The sequence below is a fragment of the Narcine bancroftii genome, chromosome 5 (genome assembly GCF_036971445.1).
Source record: "Narcine bancroftii isolate sNarBan1 chromosome 5, sNarBan1.hap1, whole genome shotgun sequence".
NCBI classification, from domain to species: Eukaryota; Metazoa; Chordata; class Chondrichthyes; order Torpediniformes; family Narcinidae; genus Narcine; species Narcine bancroftii.
The window spans coordinates 221,803,956-221,825,214 of record NC_091473.1 but is presented as its reverse complement, the minus strand read 5'-3'; the positions used below and the strand labels follow the sequence as shown (position 1 = coordinate 221,825,214).

General features: G+C 43.8%; 1 protein-coding gene across 1 annotated transcript; it reads left to right on the top strand.

Moving 5' to 3' along the window:
- Positions 1–1,337: 1,337 nt before the first annotated feature.
- Positions 1,338–20,796, top strand: pex19 (peroxisomal biogenesis factor 19). The gene is made up of 8 exons (XM_069941370.1): positions 1,338–1,442; positions 1,989–2,083; positions 3,013–3,178; positions 14,695–14,780; positions 15,309–15,482; positions 17,940–18,116; positions 19,267–19,308; positions 20,229–20,796. Exons 1-8 carry the CDS (start codon positions 1,394–1,396, stop codon positions 20,310–20,312), a joined length of 873 nt encoding a protein of 290 aa, XP_069797471.1. The 5' UTR covers positions 1,338–1,393; the 3' UTR covers positions 20,313–20,796.
- The last annotated feature ends 463 nt before the right edge of the window (positions 20,797–21,259 follow it).

Below are 21,259 nucleotides of genomic sequence, written 5' to 3'. Positions count from 1 at the left end.
CTGACATATTGAGTTTCATGAATGAGTGTCCAAGATTCAAATTCATTAAACAATATTTATTTATACAGATTAAATACTTGTCCTTCATATGTACTGTTTGTTTGTATATGTGCTATGTCTGGTTGTGTGACTGCATGTTTTGCACCAAAGAACAGAGAATGCTGTTTTGTGGGTTGTACTTTTACAATCAGATGACATTAAACTTGATATTGCATTAGATTCAACTGACCTAAAAATGTTTTGCCGCTGATTTTCTTTGTGCTCAGTATCTGATGCCTCTCATGATGATGTCCAAAAATAGTCAGCCAGCAGTGATGGATTCCAGTTGCCCTGATACCGTTTTTCGATAGTTGCCGTGATAACGTTTTTCCATGGTCGCCGTGCCTGGTGATACTTTTCATCAGTTTCGTCACTGACTGCATCAAGATCAGCAGGGAAGAAGTTCAAGTGCGAATGCAGAAAATGAATTTTCAATAACATGTTGCACTTCATAGTTTTGCAGGCTTGAGGTCGACTTAAAATATGACAGGAAATCACAAAAATAGTTTATATCTTAAAAACTGTAGGTGATAGGAAATTCTTAAGGTGATATTCATGATCAGCCATCCAGAATCCATAAAATACACCCAAAGATGTTCAGGAAACAAAATCTTTGTTGTCCAATTACCATAAATTAAGATATTATTGTGTTCCAACCACTGAGCTTTAACCCGTCCAGGCTGGTAGTTCCTCTAGGTATGTCTCATTCTGGCAGTGTTGGTGTGGGAGATGTTGGCCATGTGTTCGAGTTTATTGAAAGTTGTTGAAAAGGTTTGGTGTAGGTGAACAAACCAACAACAACTTTTCTAACCCCAGGAAATGTAGAGCCCAGTCCAGACGCAGCACTAGTTGGGAAAGGTGTGGGTTGGAGGAAAATTTGCCAACACGAGTTGTGGTGAGATTGGAGCTGGGTTCTTCTCTGTGGGACAATGTAGGGGCCGAGGATATCTGGTGAGTGGAATCTACACGAGGAATGGGGTTAGGAACCAGGGGCACTGAAAGAAAGCGATGGGCAGAAGGGAGGCGAGGGGTGAATGTAGTGCCCAGCGATTAGTCCGACAGGACTAGGCGGTGGCATCAACGGGGAGCAGGATCAGCGTGGGGGAGGAGAGAAATGAGACCGATTGCTCCTGCAAAGGGCCAATCCTCCGTCGCCGGGCCAAGTGGCCTGATCACACACAGAAGTCATGCAAAAGTCAGTCTACGTTTGACGTACGCATGATGTCGCGGTGGCCGTGACATCACCTGCGGGCAATGTCGTTAGCGGAAAAACGTCGTGCGTGCTGACATCAGAGAAGGGATAGCAGGTAATGGGGCGTTCTGACGTCGAGGCTGCAGCGGTGGAGTTGTCAAAATGGCGGCGAGTGGCGAGGAGGATCTAGAGCTTCAAGAGATTTTAGAGAGTAAGCCAGGGAGGAGAAGGGTGGGTGAGGGGGCAGGTAGTCCTGGAGGGAAAAGTGAGGGGTATCGACTGGCAGTGTGGGAGGGTAAGAAAATAAAGAAGATTTGTTAAAGGAGAAAATTAAAGAGGTGACAGAAGGGTTCAAAGTGGCGAGATCAAAGGGGAGCAGCCAGCAGGTTGCAAGCAGGTGAGAGATCGTGGTGGAAGGGACCTTTGGAAGGTCAAGAGGTGTTGGTTAAGTGGTAAGGTCAGAAGAATGGAAGGTGGGATGGAGTTGTGGGGGACCACAGGTGAGGGTGACAGTGATGGAGGGACCACAGGTGAGGGTGGCGGAGGGGATGAGGGTGCTGGATGGACTAGGTGAGGGCGTTAGGGTGACCGTGGGTGAGAGTGCCGGAGATGGGCAGAGGAAGGAGGGGGACAGAGTGAGAGAAGGGAAGCAGTTGGTGTAAAGGTGGAACTGACCGACTGATTGTGCCATCTTCCAACAGCTGTTTGACACCAATCCTCTCACACTCAAAACCCATATGCTTCTCTCTTGTTCAAGGTGCCCTGGATGATTTTGACAAAGCCATTCCAACCACACAACCTGCTCCCCCACACCCAGTGGCAACTCCAAAATCCCCACAGGCAAACAATACGGTGAGTGTAAGATCAGAACTGTTAATAAACTGCCCAGAAGTGTCAGGGCAGCATAGAGAGCTTCACTCTGCGTCTGACCAGTGTACTGGGAGTGTTTGATAGGACAATGGGGGGAGCATCTCTCTGTAGGCCCTTCAAACTGCCACGTAAAATGGGGTTAACCAGGCAATTTGCATGGTTAGTGACCTAGTTACATGGCAATTTGAAACAGTCAAACCTGGTCCCTGACCTATCTCAGAGGTGGTCAGAGAACCCAGTAAAACTTACCTGGGCTTTCTGATTTGGCAGTTTGAAAAGGGAAAATGGCCAACCTGGTTACTCTGGTGGCATCAGTGCTTGTGTCACAGGGAACCCCTTAGCTGAGGTGCCGCTGCCGCAATCAGGGGTATTGTGGAGGGACTGTGATTGAGGGGAAGAGAGGTTGCTGCGGTATTTGGAGGGGAAAGAGGCTGCCACAGTGGGGGGGGGGGGGGAAGAGAGCTGTCTTCCTTACCCATAATTCCCAACATCACTGGAACCACTCTGGTGCTGGTGACTGACAGGGATGGGGGGGAGGAGACTGATAGCCAATGGTTCCCTTGAGTACGTGATGCATCACTCACCGCGTCATCGTAGGGACGGGATCACCTTAAATTGCCAGGTTGGCAATTTAACAGATAAGTCTGTCTGTGATTTGAAAGATGCATCCTGCACCCACAACCTAGTTATTGTACCCAGATCTCAGGAGGGCTACCCAGCTGTTGCAATTTGAAAGCCCCTTGTGTCTGATATGTGTCCTGGGCGTGTTTGATGGGATAGTGTAGAGGGAGCTTCACCTTGTGTCCATCCCATGTCCTGGGGTGTGTGATAGACGGTGTAGACAGAGCTTTACTCCGTACCTGTTGTATGCGCTGCTGGTGTGTGATGACAGCTTTTCTCATTTGTGCCAGGAGCCACTCTTCTCAGCACAGGATCGCTTTTTCCAGGAGCTCTTTGACTCAGAACTGGCCGCTCAGGCCTCAGAAGAGTTTGACAATGCGATGAAGGAGTTAGCAGGCCAGGAGCCACAGCTTGTCGAACAGTTCCACAAACTGTCTGAGATTGCAGGCAGGGTCGGTGAGTTTTGTGCAGTTTGACTGGCCTCAGACAGGGAGAGTTAAAGTTTATTATCACATGCCTGTTTATTTACAACCAGATGAAATGGTGCTTCTCCAAACCATGGTGCACATACATACATGCACAATACATGGCATACAATCATGTATAGTCTTTAACCATATAACCATAACCATATAACCACTTACAGCACAGAACAGGCCAGTTTGGCCCTACTAGTCCATGCCGTAACAAATTCCCACCCTCCTAGTCCCACTGACCAGTCCTCTCCTCTCCATGTAACTACCCAGTCTATCCTTAAATGTAACCAATGATCCCGCCTCAACTACGTCTTCCGGAAGCTCATTCCACATCCCTACCACCCTTTGCGTAAAGAAATTTCCCCTCATGTTCCCTTTATAATTTTCCCCCTTCAATCTTAAACCATGCCCTCTAGTTTGAATCTTCCCCACTCTTAATTGAAAAAGCCTATCCACATTTACTCTGTCTGTCCCTTTTAAAATCTTAAACACCTCTATCAAGTCCCCCCTCAATCTTCTACACTCCAGAAAAAAAGCCCTAGTCTGCACAACCTTTCCCTGTAACACAAAACTTGAAATCCTGTCAACATTCTTGTGAACCTTCTCTGTACTCTCTCTATTTTGTTTATATCTTTCCTATAATTTGGTGACCAAAACTGTACACAGTACTCCAAATTTGGCCTCACCAATGCCTTGTACAATTTCATCATAACCTCCCTACTCTTGAATTCAATACTCCGATTCATGAAGGCCAACTTTCCAAATGCCTTCTTCACCACACCATCTACCTGAGTATCAGCCTTGAGGGTACTATTTACCATCACTCCTAAATCCCTTTGTTGCTCTGCACATCTCAATAGCCTACCATTTAATGCATATGACCTATTTAGATTTGCCTTTCCAAAATGTAACACCTCACACTTATCTGTATTAAATTCCATCAGCCATTTCTCAGCCCACACCTCTAGCCTTCCTAAATCACCTTTTAATCTACGGTAATCTTCCTCACTGTCCACAACACCACCAATCTTTGTATCATCTGCAAACTTGCTTATCCAATTCTCCACCCCTACTTCCAGATCGTTAATATATATAACAAACAATAGTGGACCCAGGACCGATCCCTGAGGAACTCCTCTAGTCACCGGCCTCCAATTGGACAAACAATTTTCCACCACTACTCTCTGACACCTCCCATCCAACCATTGCTGAATCCATTTCACTACCTCCTTATTTATACCTAATGCCTCCACCTTTTTTCCTAACCTCCTGTGGGGAACTTTCTCAAAAGCTTTACTAAAGTCTAAATAGACACCCACAGCTTTCCCTTCATCAACCTTTTTTGTAACCCCCCTCGAAAAACTCAATCAGGTTTGTCAAGCATGATCTACCCCTGACAAAACCATGCTGATTACTTCCTATCAATCCCTGTATCTCCAAATATTTCTAAATACCATCCCTCAGAACACTTTCCATCCACTTACCCACCACAGACGTCAGACTCACGGGCCTATAATTCCCAGGTTTACACTTGGACCCTTTCTTAAACAGCGGAACCACATGCGCCACCCTCCAATCCTTTGGCACTACCCCCGTGACCAGTGACATCCTAAATATCTCTGTTAATGGCCCCACTATCTGTCCACAAGCCTCCCTGAGTGTCCTTGGGAATATTTTGTCCGGTCCCAGAGATTTATCCACCTTTATCTTTTTCAACACAGCCATCACTACCTCCTCGGTTATCCTTATGTGCTTCATGACCTCCGCACTATTTTTCTTTACTTCAACTGGTTCAATATTTTTTTCCCTAGTGAATACCGAGGCAAAGAATTTACATTTACATTTTCACATATGAGACACCCAAGGTTGCAGGTCAGTGGGATCAGGCAGAATAATAGTTTAGCACAATACCAGATGAGCTGAAAGGTCTGTTTCTGTGCCAGAGTGTTCTATGGAAATGTCAAACCCCTTTTGACCACTGTAGTTTCAGTGAGATCTCCTCTCGCTCTCAGAGATACAGAGGGCCACAAATTGTTAATGTTGATAAGAAGGCATATGGCCTTAATTAACCATGGGATCGAGTTCAAGAATCGTGAGGTAATACAAGACCTTGGTTAGACCCCACAGAATATTGTGTTCTTTTCTGGTCACCTTATTACAGGAAAGATGTGGATGATATCGAGAGGGTGCAGAGGAGATTTGCAAGGATGATGCCTGAATTGGAGGGCATGCCTTAGAGGATAGGTTGAGTGAACTTTGTCTTTTCTTCTTGGAGCAGCAGAGGATGAGGAGTGACCTGAGGTGCACAAGGTGAGGAAAGGCATTGATCAGGTGGATGGCCAGAGGCTTCTTCCCAGGGCTGAAATGGCTAACGTGAGGGGGCATGGTTTTAATGTGCTTGGGAAAAGTTCAGGTCAGAAGTTGATTTCTCTGCACAGAGAGTGGTGGGTGCATGGAATATGCTGCTGGCAATGGTGGTGGAGTCAGGGTCAGTAGGATCTTAGGAAACTATGAGGTAGGTACTTGGAATAGAGAAAATATGGAGAATTAGACAGTTGGGAAATTCCAGGTAGTTATTATGTTGGCACAACATATGTGAGCTGAAGGGCCTGTACAGTGCTTGGTCTTCTGTGGGGCATTCCTGGGAACCGAGCTGGGGAACCTTCTCTGCTTGGCCTCCATCATAAGGGTGTCTTCCTTCAGGCAGGGAGACCAGACCTGTGTACTCTAATCCACGCATAGTCTTGCGAAGCCATTCACATTTGAAGTGAGATGTCTTTATTTAAGCCTTGTCATAATGGCGAGCCTAGCGTTTCCCAGCTGAATCACTGGCTTCACTGACCTGCTACCTCTCAATGACTTGTGTTCCAGGTCCCTTTGAATATCAGCATTTCCCAGTCATTCACCATATAACAAAACACTCTGCTTTTTTAAAAAAAAATTTTATTTTTCACACTATAAACCATATTGACCAAGATAAATACAGACATTTTTCTTCTTAAATATATATAGTGTTATTTTCTCCCCCTTTTTCCCCCCTCCCTTCCCTCCCTCCCTCACTCCCTTTCCCATTTATTTAAAGTTCAATCTATAAGATACATTAAACCCGTTAAACAATGTTGTCACTTAATAAAAATAAACAAGAAATTTTACTGAGTCAGTTCTTTTCGTTATCTTCTCCTTCTGTCATTTTAGGTGGTGGAAGTCCACGGTAGGATTTCTCTATTGTGTTTCATATATGGCTCCCATATTTGTTCGAATATTGTAATGTTATTTCTTAAATTATATGTTATTTTTTCTAATCGAATACATTTATTCATTTCTATATACCATTGTTGTTATCTCAAGTTGTCTTTTAATTTCCAGGTTGACATAATACATTTTTTTGCTACAGCTAGGGCTATCATAACAAATCTTTTTTATGCTCCATCCAAATCGAGTCCAAATTCTTTGTTTCTTATATTACTTAGGAGAAAGATCTCTGGGTTTTTTGGTATATTGCTTTTTGTGATTTTATTTAATATCTGGTTTAGATCTTCCCAAAATTTTTCCACTTTCTCACATGTCCAAATTGCATGAATTGTTGTTCCTGTTTCCTTTTTACAGCGAAAACATCTGTCTGATACTGTTGGGTCCCATTTATTTAACTTTTGAGGTGTGATGTATAGCCTCTGTATCCAATTATATTGTATCATGCGTAACCTCGTGTTTATTGTATTTCTCATAGTTCCGGAACATAGCTTCTCCCATGTTTCGTTCTTTATCTTTATGTTTAGATCTTGTTCCCATTTTTGTTTAGGTTTACCATTTGTTTCCTCGTTCTCCTTTTCTTGCACTTTGATGTACATGTTTGTTACAAATTTTTTGATTATCATTTTGTCTGTAATCACATATTCAAAATTTCTTCCTTCTGGTAACCTCAGACTGTTTCCCAATTTGTCCTTCAAGTAGGATTTCAGTTGGTAGTATGCAAACACTGTATCGTGAGTTATATTATATTTATCCTTCATTTGTTCAAAGGATAATAATTTATTTCCCGAAAAACAATTTTCTATTCTTTTGATCACTTTTCTCTCCCATTCTCTAAAGGAAAGGTTATCTATTGTAAAAGGGATTAGCTGATTTTGTGTCAATATTAGTTTTGGTAGTTGGTAATTTGTTTTATTCCTTTCTACGTGAATCTTCTTCCAAATGTTGAGCAGATGATGCAATACCGGTGAATTCCTACGTTGTACCAATTTTTCATCCCATTTATATAGTATATGTTCAGGTATCTTCTCCCCTATTTTATCTAGTTCTAATCTGGTCCAATCTGGTTTTTCCCTTGTTTGATAAAAATCTGATAGGTATCTTAATTGTGCGGCTCTATAATAATTCTTAAAGTTTGGTAGTTGTAAGCCTCCTTGTTTGTACCATTCTGTTAATTTATCTAGTGCTATCCTCGGTTTCCCCCTTTCCATAAGAATTTCCTTATTATTTTCTTTAACTCCTTGAAGAATTTTTCTGTTAGGCGTATTGGTAATGACTGAAATAGGTATTGTATCCTTGGGAAAATATTCATTTTAATACAGTTTATCCTTCCTATCAGTGTTAGTGGTAAGTCTTTCCAATGCTCTAAGTCGTCTTGTAATTTTTTCATTAATGGATGGTAATTGAGTTTATATAGATGGCCGAGGTTTTTATTGAGTTGTATACCTAGGTATCGCATTGCTTGCGTTTGCCATCTAAATAGCAATTCTTTCTTAAACTTTGAGAAATCCGCATTATTCATTGGCATTTCCTCACTTTTATTTGCGTTGATCTTATACCCCGACACTTCTCCATATTCCTTCAATTTCCTATGTAATTCTTTTATTGATATTTCTGGTTCTGTTAAGTATATTATAACGTCATCTGCAAATAGACTGATTTTATATTCCTTCTCTTTTATTTTTATCCCTTTTATTTTATTTTCTGTTCTTATCTGTTCTGCTAGTGGTTCTATAACTAACGCGAACAGTGAGGGAGATAATAGATATCCCTTCCTTGTTGATCTGCTTAAGTTAAATTGTTTTGATATATATCCATTTACTGTCACTTTCGCCAATGGCCCCTTATATAATGCTTTAATCCAATTAATATATTTCTCTGGTAGGCTGAATTTTTGTAGTACTTTGAATAAATAATTCCATTCTACTCTGTCAAAGGCCTTCTCTGCGTCTAAAGCAACTGCTACTGTTGGAGTTTTATTTCCTTCTACTGCATGAATTAAGTTAATAAATTTACAGATATTGTCTGTTGTTCGTCTTTTTTTAATAAATCCAGTTTGGTCTAGATTTACTATTTTTGATACATAGTCGGTTAATCTGTTTGCTAATAGTTTAGCTATTATCTTATAATCTGTGTTAAGTAAAGATATTGGTCTATATGACGCTGGTGCAAGTGAATCTTTCCCTGTCTTTGGTATTACTGTATTTATTGCTGTTTTACATGAATCTGGTATGCTTTGAGTTTTATCAATCTGGTTGATTACTTCCAGAAGGGGAGGAATTAATAAGTCTTTAAATGTTTTATAGAATTCTATTGGGAATCCATCCTCTCCTGGTGTTTTATTGTTCGGTAGTTTTTTTAATATCTCCTGTAATTCTTCTATTTCAAATGGTTTTATTAATTTATTTTGCTCCTCTGTTTGTAATTTTGGTAGTTCAATTCTAGTTAGAAATTCATCTATTTTGTCTTCTTTCCCTTCGTTTTCAGTTTGATATAGTTGCTTGTAGAATTCCCTGAAGTTTTCATTGATCTCCGTTGGATTATATGTAATTTGCTTGTCCTTTTTCCTTAATGCCAATACCATTCTTTTAGTTTGTTCTGTCTTAAGCTGCCACGCTAGAATTTTGTGCGTTTTTTCTCCTAGCTCATAATATTTCTGTTTTGTCTTCATTATGTTCTTCTCCACCTTGTATGTTTGTAGTGTTCATATTTTATTTTTTTATCTGCCAATTCTCTTCCTTTATTGCTAATTCTTTTTCTATATTTGTTATTTCCCTTTCCAACTGTTCTGTTTCCCAATTGAAGTCCTTCTTCATCTTAGTTACATAACTTATTATTTGCCCTCTGATGAACGCTTTCATTGCGTCCCATAGTATAAACTTACCTTTCACTGATTCCGTATTTATTTCAAAGTACATTTTAATTTGTCATTCAATGAATTCTCTAAAATCCTGTCTTTTAAGTAGCATGGAGTTTAATCTCCATCTATACATTCTTGGTGGTGTGTCCTCTAGCTCTATTGCCAATAACGGGTGAGTGGTCCGATAATAGTCTAGCTTTATATTCCGTTTTCCTAACTCTCCCTTGAATGTGGGCTGGTAACAGGAATAGTCTATCCTTGAGTATGTTTTATGTCTACCCGAATAGAATGAATATTCCTTTTCCTTTGGGTGTTGTTTCCTCCATATATCCAAAAGTTGCATTTCTTGCATCGATTTAATTATAAATTTGGTTACTTTGTTCTTTCTGTTAGTTTTTTTTCCAGTTTTATCCATGTTTGAGTCCAAATTAAGGTTAAAATCCCCTCCTATTAGTATGTTCCCTTGCGTGTCTGCTATCTTCAAAAAAATATATTGCATAAATTTTTGATCTTCTTCGTTAGGTGAATATACATTGAATAAATCCAAAACTCCGAATATATCTGACATTTTATCATTACATATCTCCCTGCTGGATTTATTATTTCCTCTTCTATTTTAATTGGTACATTTTTACTGATTAATATAGCTACTCCTCTAGCTTTTGAATTATATGATGCTGCTGGTACATGTCCTATCCAATCTCTCTTTAATATCTGTGTTCCACTTCAGTTAGATGTGTTTCTTGTACGAATGCTATATCAATTTTTTCTTTTTTCAGTAAATTTAACAGTTTCTTCCTTTTGATTTGGTTATTGTATTCCATTAATATTTAAAGTCATATAGTTCAACATAGCCATTTCATACTTTGTTTATCTTTCCTTTCCGTTTCCTCATCACCACCTTCCCTTCTTATCCATTTCTGCTTTCTTTTTTTGAACACATTATAAGACAACATTTCTAAAACATAAAATATTTCCACTATTCTCATATCTAAAATTCCTTTAACCCCAATAGTCCCTCCCCTTTCTGAGTTGCCCTTTGTCCCTTGTCGGGCAACCACATCTCCCCTCTCCATTTGGATTTGCGAATTCACTCGCAAGCGTCAACTGATTTCGCAGTGACTGTAATTCTTCCCCAGCCCCCCCAGAAAAGATTTTAATCTTCGTATATAACAAAGGTCACTCTCTTAATTTCCTCCTTACTTCCTTTCTTCCCTTTCTTTCCCTTCTTAGTTCTTACCTATACTCTATTTTTTATACATATATATCTCTCTCTTTGGCTTGGCTTCGTGGACGAAGATTTATGGAGGGGTAAATGTCCACGTCAGCTGCAGGCTCGTTTGTGGCTGACAAGTCCGATGCGGGACAGGCAGACACGGTTGCAGCGGTTGCAGGGGAAAATTGGTGGGTTGGGGTTGGGTGTTGGGTTTTTCCTCCTTTGTCTTTTGTCAGTGAGGTGGGCTCTGTGGTCTTCTTCAAAGGATGTTGCTGCCCGCCGAACTGTGAGGCGCCAAGATGCACGGTTTGAGGCGAGATCAGCCCACTGGCAGTGGTCAATGTGGCAGGCACCAAGAGATTTCTTTAGACAGTCCTTGTACCTCTTCTTTGGTGCACCTCTGTCTCGGTGGCCAGTGGAGAGCTCGCCATATAACACGATCTTGGGAAGGCAATAGTCCTCCATTCTGGAGACGTGACCTACCCAGCGCAGTTTGATCTTGCAGCGTGGATTCGATGCTGTCGGCCTCTGCCATCTCGAGTACTTCAATGTTGGAGATGAAGTCGCTCCAATGAATGTTGAGGATGGAGTGGAGACAACGCTGGTGGAAGTGTTCTAGGAGCCGTAGGTGATGCCGGTAGAGGACCCACGATTTGGAGCCGAAAAGGAGTGTGGGTATGACAACGGCTCTGTATACGCTAATCTTTGTGAGGTTTTTCAGTTGGTTGTTTTTCCAGACTCTTTTGTGTAGTTTTCCAAAGGCGCTATTTGCCTTGGCGAGTCTGTTGTCTATCTTGTTGTCGATCCTTGCATCCGATGAAATGGTGCAGCCGAGATAGGTAAACTGGTTGACCGTTTTGAGTTTTGTGTGCCCGATGGAGATGTGGGGGTGCTTGTAGTCATGGTGGGGAGCTTGCTGATGGAGGACCTCAGTTTTCTTCAGGCTGACTTCCAGGCCAAACATTTTGGCAGTTTCCACAAAACAGGACTACAATCCAATGAAACAGCATTCTCTAGTCCTCAATGCAAAATTCACAGGCACACAAGCAAAAGTAACATGCATAAATGCAGACAATACAAACACAGGACAAATATTCATATATATTATAAATAAGTAAAGAAATATTGTTTCATGAATATGAGAGTCTCGGAGAGTTAGTGTGAATAGTTCCTTGGTTGTTCAGCATTCTCACTGCCTGTGGAAAGGTGTGAATACTAAGGAATTTTTACAGGTCATTGATAAGAATTGATTGGATCAGTTTGAGTTGTGTGGAAAGATATTAGAACATTTTAATTACAACGTTTAACCCTCAATTTGTGAAGTATTTTGATGGGGTTCCACATGAAGATTTATTTGTGGTGGAGGGTGTAACAGAGAAAAAGACAATGTACATCATATCAGAATTGCAAAATAGTTTGTTTGGATGGGATTATGAACAGTGCAATATTTTCAAAGAGACAGTGGTGCATCTCCTAGAGCTGTGGCCTCACACCTGCTGGGTTCAATCCTGACCTCTCGCGCTGCCTGTGTGGAGTTTACACCTTCTCCCTGTTCTCTGGTGTCCTCCCACATCGCAAAGACGAGCAGGTTGGCAGATTATTTAGCCACATAAATTCCTCTAGAAGTCTAGATGGGCGGGAAAATCCAAGGGAAGTTGAAAAGCGTGGGGAGAATTAAAAAAAAGCAAGTTAGTCAGTATGGTTGGTGTAGGTGGCATGGTTGGTGTAGCGGTTAGCGCAATGTTTTTACAGTGCCAGCGATTGAGAATGACCAGGGTTCAAATCCTGCACTATCTGTAAAGAATTTGTACATTCTCCCTGTGTCTGCTGGGTATTTTAACATAAATTTATAACCTTTTTTCCATAGGGTCGTTTTTGCTGCATTAAACTCCTTCCTCTTCTTCAGGGGTTCAAAACTTATATCTGGATAGAAAAAAAATTTTTGACCCTTGTATTCTAGTGGTTTTTTTGTCTTCTCTTATTTTCTTCATTGCCTTCTCCAATATATTTTCTCTTGTTGTATATCTTAGGAATTTCACTAGAATGGATCTTGGTTTTTGTTGTGGATGTGGTTTAGGGGTTAATGTTCTGAGTGCCCTTTCTATTTCCATTTCTTCCTGTAATTCTGGTCTTCCTAGGACCCTGGGGATCCATTCTTTTATAAATTCTTTCATATTTTTGCCTTCTTCATCTTCCTTAAGGCCCACTATCTTTATATTGTTTCTTCTATTATAATTTTCCATTATATCTATCTTCTGAGCTAACAGCTCTTGTGTCTCTTTAACTTTTTTTATCAGATTCTTCTAATTTCTTTTTTAAGTCATCTACTTCCATTTCTATGGCTGTTTCTCGTTCTTCCACCTTGTCCATTCTTTTTCCTATATCTGACATGATCATCTCTAATCTATTCACTTTTTCTTCTTCTTTTTATTTCACTGAATTATTGTGACTGCCATTCTTTTACTGTTTCCATATATTCTTTCAAAAAATATATATCCATGTACTTGCCCTTCCCTTCATCTTCCATTTCTCTGTGCTCTTCCTCCTCTTCTTCTGAGTCCACTCCAGGATCTGTGTCCTTTACCTCTGTCTCTTCTGGTTTTCTTGTTGGGTTGTTTGTTTTATTTTGTTGGGTATTTTTGGTCTTCTTATTTTTATTAGAAGTGTCTTGATGTTGGTCTTCTTCCTCTGGGTTGGTCATCTGTTGTTTCTTTGATTTCTTATTTTTACTCTCTTCTTTCTTGCTCTCGTTATTTTCTGTGTTTTCCTCTTGCTGTTGTGTTGTAGTTGTCTGTTTCAGCTGTGGAGATCGACTCCTCAGCTGGTCCCCCCTCCCGTCAGTGTTATTTTTGTCTTGCGTATCCGTGCATGCGTGAATCCTCGGGCATGCGCGGTTGCGGACTTTTGTTTGGCTCCGTGAGCCATTTTTGTAGTCCCGAGTTCAGGGCTTCGACTGACCTCAGGGAGCGGGCTTCTCTCTCCACAGTGGGCCTCCTCGTACAGGTAAGGCCTTCACCTTCTTCTTCCGATGTCTTTCCTTCTTCTTTTCTCCACACTTTTACTTTCACTTTGTTTTGGTTTTTGTGTTTGTGCCTTTGCTTTTTCTCTATCTTTTTTTTACTTTTCTGGAGAGGGCTGGAGTTCCCCTACCGGCCACTACTCCATCACGTGACTCATCTAACACTCTGCTTTTTGTGTCACTTTCCCACATCACTTTCTTCCTGACATCTCCTTGCCTGTAGTAGTTTGTCCTCAACCCACCGTTAAGCTATCTTGACTTCTTCTTGCCCTCTCTTACATTTGAATTCCTGGGCCAAACAGACAGTATTGAACATGAACCGTTGTATTGCTGTGGACAGTTCCGCTTATAGGGTAGGGAGTAGAGATTTACAGGCGTGGGGCCAAAAATGGAAGGGTCTATCAGGAAAGGAAGGGAGAAACCAAGCCTCCCTCCTCCTTGAAAAACTAGAGTCCAGGTTGGAGACAAGGGGAGGGGGGGGGGGTGAGGTGGGAGGGAAGAATCCAGCAGTTGCTTAAAATCTTTTGGCGGAATGAGCCTTGGGAGAATGTTTCTGTTGTTGGGGAAGAGCAGAACATGTGAAATCTTCAGCAAGATGGAGGTTGGGGGTGAGAAGGGGAGACAGAAACCCAGTGGGTCCCATCTTGCAGAGTCCTGGGAGTGTGGGACCTGCCCGGCAGCTGAGGGGCACTTCCAGGGGGAGAGGAGCAGTGGGTAGAAAGGAACTTAAAGTCACACTGAGGACATTTAAATGGAGAAAAATTGGACTTTAGGGTGGAGGGAAGGAGGGGCCATCTTATTCTAATCATTGTCAGTGCCAGGAACACCACCTCATTTTCCAGTGATTGCTTGACTTGCCGAGTTTTCAACACTTCCTCTTGATCATCCTTTCCACCCAAAATTCTGAGACCATCTTTGACCCCTGGTCACACCTTGCCTGTCTGTCACCTCATGTCAATAACCACACATGACCCCCTGCCCTGATTGGCAGAGCTGAGACCACTGCATGGAAATTACTGCTCAAATCTTCCGTCAGCCCCTCGTTTGTCCCCAGTCCATCTCTCTCTCACCTCAAGTCCCAACACGATCTGAGTCCTTCACAATCTTTGATAAATTTTGTCCCTCTATCTCTCCTCTTTCCCATTGTGACAGGAAGTGACCAAGCTTCGCAACAAGAATTTACTTCCTGTTTACAGCAAACACTCACCGGCTTGGCGAAGAATGCAAGTGATTTACAGGTAAATGTTGCTATCAAAATCCCCGAATAAACCTCCCTCCCCTTCCCTGGACACTGTCTGTCCCCCAGATGCTGTCTTCCATTCCCCAAATTCCAGATGCTGTATGCCCTTCCCTAGACCCAGAGGCTGTCTGCCTTTCCCTCAGTCCCAGAACCCATCTGCTCTGCCATTCCCCCCCACACCACCCCTCCCCCGTCCCAGACGCTGTCTGCCCTTCCCGTTCTGGGCATTGTCTTCCCATCTCCCCAATCCCAGATGGTGTCTACTGTTCCCCCAGTTCTGGTCGCTGTCTGCCATTCCTCCAGTCCTGGTAGCTGTTCAAGCTTCCATCACACCCCCATCCCATTGATTGTCCTCCCTCCCATGGCCATTGCCCACCCAACCTCCCTCCCTAGGCTGTAACCTGCCTGACCTCCCTCCCATGGAGATATTCAAAACTCTCGTGTCCTTTGCTCACCATCCCTGCCCTCCCTCTCCCACTACCCCTCTCCTTCCACTATTCTAACTCCCACTTCTGCTCTGGACCAGGGCGCAGAGGTCTCAGAGGAGGAGTTGAGTCACGCCATGGATGGCTTGGGTCTGGGGGGTTTACCAGAAGAGGGGGAGACGGAGGCCAGCCTCACCCCCATCATGCAAGGCATCGTGCAGAGCCTGCTGTCCAAGGAGGTGCTCTACCCGTCCGTGAAGGAGATCGTAGACAAGGTGGGTGCTGACAGGCACAGATGGATTGCATAGCACAATTAGAGGATGTCACGGTCATGAAACTTGCAGTCCATCCACAGTGTTCCCAACTGGTGGTTCCAGTGTTCCAGATCCATTCTGGTTTTCTCTGGCAAACTCTTCCAGTGGTTCCATAGCCTGCGGTTCCTCTGTCCTTGTATCCCTGATGTTCCAGCTGTGGTCTCTGTGTAATTGGAGTGAGATGTCTCTCCTCTTGGATTTCAACCCTATCACAATAAAGGCCACCAGTTCCTTGACTTCACGTTATCTTTCAGTGAGAAGCCAAGTCTTTCTGAAAACTTTGCACCTTGAAAATACTCCACCTGCAAGCTTTGTCCATCAAAGTTGATGATCTTACAGTTTTGATGGTAGAATTCCCACAAATCTGCCATCCATTTGTTCGATGGTACCTGCCTCAGCAGCTGCTGTCTAGCTAGGAGGCTGGCATGGGGCCCCAAGAAAACAATGAGGGTTCCACCGGCTCTGACCAAAGCACTCTGGGACCTCTGGATCATTCTGCAAGATTTATTATAATGCTGTGTAAGTCTTTGTTTAAAAAAAAAGTCCACTAACATTGTTGGGAACAATCTCCAGCAGTTCGGAGAATCTGCTAGTGCAGCACCATCAGATCTGCGTTGTCAGTTATATTTGTCATATCCTCACCGGTTTACTCAGCCTGTCTGTGCCCTGCAAAGACTGCATCCTCCTCACAGCCCATGCTTTGTATCAACAGCAAGCTTGGGTATATGACACCTGATTCATGTCACTAATTTGGGTTCTGAACTATTCATGATCCAGCATCAAATCCAGAGGCATCCCAAGGTTCAGTTTCCCACCCCACTCTGTTAAACCACATTCGATAATGCCTGCTCTCATTTTGTCTGATAGTCTCTCGTCACCTTTCACATTTCTTTCAGATGTCCCACTATATCATGTAAACAGTTTCACGGGTTCACCCTCATCTGTGCTACTAATTACAACCTCAAAAAGCTTGAAGAGATGTGTCTTTGTCAATATGACACTGCCTAATCTCATTGGAGATTTTTTATGGAGTAATAAAGCAAAGAAATTGGCCATTTAACCCATCACCTCCATGCTGACCACTGGACCTCCATCCGTATTAATCCATTCTTCCAGCACTTGGGCCCAAGCTGTCTGTCTGGGTGATTCAGGTCATTGTCAAGACATTCCTTAAATGCCATTAGTGACTCTGTGCCATTAGTGACTCTGTGCCACTACTCTCCCCATCCGCATGTTCTCTGTGCTCTCCATTCTCCCCGTCCGCGTGTTCCCCATGCTCCCCACACTCCCCATCCGCGTGTTCCCCGTGCTCCCCACTCTCCCCGTCCACGTGTTTCCCGTGCTCCCCACTCTCCCCGTCCGGGTGTTCCCTGTGCTCCCCACTCTCCCCGTCCGGGTGTTCCACATACTCTTTCCATCAAGATGCTGGAGTCGATTGCAATACAATAAAAGTGCAGGAGAACACTCAACAGGTCATGCAGCATCAATGGGAAGTAAAGTGTAACCAATGCTTTGGGCCTGAGCTCTTCATCAGGTATCAGCAAATTCAGGCAGGCATAGAAATTACCCTTTACTGATCATGTGTGACCTGCTGAGTTTCTCCAGTATATTTGTGTATTGAATTGTTGTTCTGGTGCCACTGAAACATATTTTCCATCTCCTTTCTCCATTACCCCTTATTTATTCAACAACCTTGGTGTTGCCAGCAAATTTATAGATGACTTTAGGGACAAACCTGGCTACACAGTCACAGATGTAAAGAGAATATAGCACAGGATTAAGCTGGCCGTCTTGGAGGTTTTCCTGTGTTGATGGTGTGATGAAACACAAGGTGTCAGTGAGCAGATATTGTAATTAGGATGGTAATGGAGTGTGGGCTTTCATTGCAAGGGGAGGGATTGGAAGACTTGGGATACTTTGCAGTTTTATGGGACACTGGTGAGACCATACCCAGAGTTCTACTTGCAGTTTTAGGAGAAATGTGAGGGGATGGGGAGGGTCACTGGGCTGGTTCTTGGAAATTAATGGATAGGTGTATGAACAGAGGTGATCCTATTAAAGAGATGATTTAGATTGGAGTGGCGTGGGGAGGCAGACCAGAGGAATGCTTAGAGATCTACCCCTGGGTGAGGGGACAGTCTCAGGATGTCCCATTGCAGACGGAGCTTGAGTATTTGGAATTTTCTGTATCAGGAAGCCAGATTGGAACAGCCCAAGATTGATGGACATTTATGCGGGGCAGTGAATGAGGATAGAGATGGGGGATGGAGTAGAGGTAGAGATCAAAGGAAAGAAGAGAGATAGTAGATGGGCAGAGTCACTGGTCCCTACTTTCATGCCATGATGTTTGACTATATCATTCTTTTCACCCTCTGACTGCCCTGCCCCCCCCCTCCACCACAAACCCTGCTATTGCAGTATCCTGATTGGCTGGAATCGCACCGCCACTCGCTGCCTGCAGAGGAGGTGCAGAGGTTCGAGCAGCAGCACAGGCTGATGGGAAGGATCTGCACAGAGTTTGAGGCCGATGGAGAAGGAGAACCCGAGGGGGGGCTGAGTGCCCGCTTCGAGACCATCCTGGACCTCATGCAGCAGGTAAGCCAGGGCGGGACCTCTGCCCAATCTTCCTCCATCCAGAGCTGACATATCTTGTGAACATAGGATAACACAAGGAGACAATTACCTTGTTCCTTGACAATGGCCCAGTCAATCTGTCCCAGCATCCCTTCTGCTGCAGTTCCAGATAGGACTACATGTGCCTTTACTTCCTACATTCCTCCTATCTGTGTAATTCCTCTGTTCCCTGACACTCTTCCCTATCTCTTTTTTCTGTAATCCACTCGAGTCCCCACAACCTCTCCCTACCTCTGAAGCCCTCCCTCCTATCCCCTACCCCCATTTCATATACCCCTCCCTATCATTGTAACTCCTTTCAACCCTGCACCCTTCCCTATTTATTTAAATACCCCCTCCCTCAGTCTTCTATAGCCCTCCCTGATTCTGTGGCCCACTCTGGTTCCTTCCCTATCTTTGTACACCAACTCCAAGCCCCTCCAACCTTCCCTATTTCTCCAACTCCCTCCTATCCCTACACCCCTCCCTATTTCTGTAAGGCCCTGCACCCTTCTATTTCTAACCTCCACTGATACCCTACACCCCTCATTTTTTTCAAACCCTCCAATCCCTATGTCTCCCTATCACTGTAACTTTCCTTCCCCCACCCCCCAGACACACAGCCTACTGTATCTGAGACAGCCCCTTGTGCATCTCTGGCCTCATCGTCATTCCTAAGTGCAGGGGGTGTTGGTTTCTCCATGACAGCCGTACTTATTGATCCTGGTGGCCAAGCTCTTCACCTCCCTTCCTGAACCTCTGTCCTCCATCAGCATAGTTCTGGAGGTGTCCATCACTGCCTTGGATCCTTGTGGAGCTGCTGTCTCTCAGACCAAGAGCTCGTCGGGTTGGAGAGGATTGACAGACCCTCCATTCAAAATATGGGTCGAAAAAAAGATGTGCCAGTTGAATGTAACTGATCTGTGATTTCCCCTCCTCATCCATTCCTCACTTCCTCTCCTCTCCCTCTCTTTCCATCCATACATACTCTTATATTTCTGTGACTGTCCCTCCCAGTTTTGTTCTTTCCCACCCCTACCTTCTCTCTAACACCCTTCAACTCCTCCACATGTATATTGTAAAATGTTTACAACAATAAACTCTATCATTATTCCCCTCAATTAATTTCTAGCTACAAGACCTTGGAGTCCCCCCCAAAGAGCTGGCCGACATGGTGAGTGCAAAACTCGTCTCTTAAGTCAGGCAGATCATTCAGCACTCTGAAACACCCACGCATACATACTATCCCCGGGACAGTGCAGAGGGAGCTTCACTCTGGGTGCAACGTGTGCTCTGTTTTTTCCCTTTAACAAAGGTGATTTATTCAGTGATGATAAGAGATCACGTTACTGCAGTGTTACAGTACTTCCAGTTATGCACTGTTTCCATATTCAAATTATAACAGGGTTATCATTGTCCAGGCTACACTGGAGCTCCTGAGGAGCCCACAGTCTTGAAAATTCTGTACCCATGGACTCTGCGTGATCCTTCTCCAGGAACACATGGACATAGACAAAACCCTTGAAGATGAGCAGGCAGTCAGCCCTGGCTGAACCCTCGACGACCTGCTGCCTAGACCCATGGATAGCCACCTTGGCTGAGCCCTTGCCTTGTTTTTCATTTCACAAAGGTAATTTATTCAGTGATTACAAGAAATCACATTAGTACGGTATTACATTACTTCAGTTACACACTATTTACACATTCAAATTTACACCATCATTACCATCCTGAACACACTCGAGCCCCTAGGGTGCCCACTGGTCCAGAAAATCCCCCATTGTACCCGTGGACACCGCATGCTCCATCTCCAGGGAGACATGGGCATGAACATAACCCCGAAAGATGAGCAGGCATTTGGCTTCTCGGCCTGCTGCTAAGATTCATGAATGGCCACCTTGGCATTACCAGTGCCTTGGGAGTGTATGATGCGATAGCATAGAGGGAGCTTCTGTGCCCTGTGAAGGTGTAACAGGACAGTGCAGAGGGAGCTTCACAGATACTTATCCTTTCACTGAAGGTTGGGGATGGATTAAAGCTCCCAGTTTCCATGATATTTAAATTTTTTGCTTGTTACCTCTCCTGTCCCTATAGCCTCCTGGACTGAACCTTGACCTGGATGGAGCCAACTTATCAGAGAACGCGGCACTGGGAAACGAGCAGTGCTTGGTCATGTGACAGTGCGGGGTCAGTTCCGTGTCATGGATAGGCTTGTGTGGAGTTGGCCGATTCCACTTGAATCTGTGGGGTGTTGTGGGTTAGGTGAGAGGAGTGTCTTGGATGGGGTTGTCCTCTTCCAGCCACCTCTTCTCGAAGCAAACCAGCTGCTCACTCTGAATCTGTTGCTCTCTATCCTTGCCTTCCATTGGTTGGTTTGGATGCCATCATCCAGGTCAACCTCTTCTGCTGATGTTTTTGAGTCAAGATTTCCCTCCCTCACCTACCAGCTCTAGTGATCAATGTTTATCCTCCAGTCCCTCTTGAGGATCCGGAACCCTGCTGGCATTCTTGAAACGATGCAGACTGATTGCTTGAGTGCAGTTAGAAAGGAAGATTTGGTGGATTGAATTGGACTCAATATATTATTAACAATAACTCACCTGTGTATATAATTACTGGATTTCTATTATAACTATTGTAATAAAGTAATTGAATTATTAAAGAGAGTTTGTCTGAATTTTAAGGAAAGACTCATTTCATGGATCTCTGAATGGTGGATCTGTAGCAGCTGCCACACGGATTGAAACTCAGCACGACCACATTGGGGGTTTGAACAGATTGTTTTATTCAAACCGCGCGTGTCCCTTTAAGGGCGGAGTGAGCTCCGCCCCAAGGGCTATCTGATCTGCGGACGATCCCCAGCTCCTGCAGTCGGGAGAACTCCTCCTTTGCCAGTTGCAGCTTCTTGGGGAGCAACCGCCTGGCTTTGACGTGAAGGGAGGGGCCCTGGGTTGAGATGTGGTGGAAGACTCCATGTTGGGGCATGTCGGAAGTAAATTGCGACTGCAGGATGGAGGGGAACTCATCGAGCATATGAGGATATGAGAACGGCGGCTGGCCTGGTCATTTTCATGGAATGTACAGGGTTGCCTGCACTTGCGGGCATGAGCCCCCCAGCATTGATG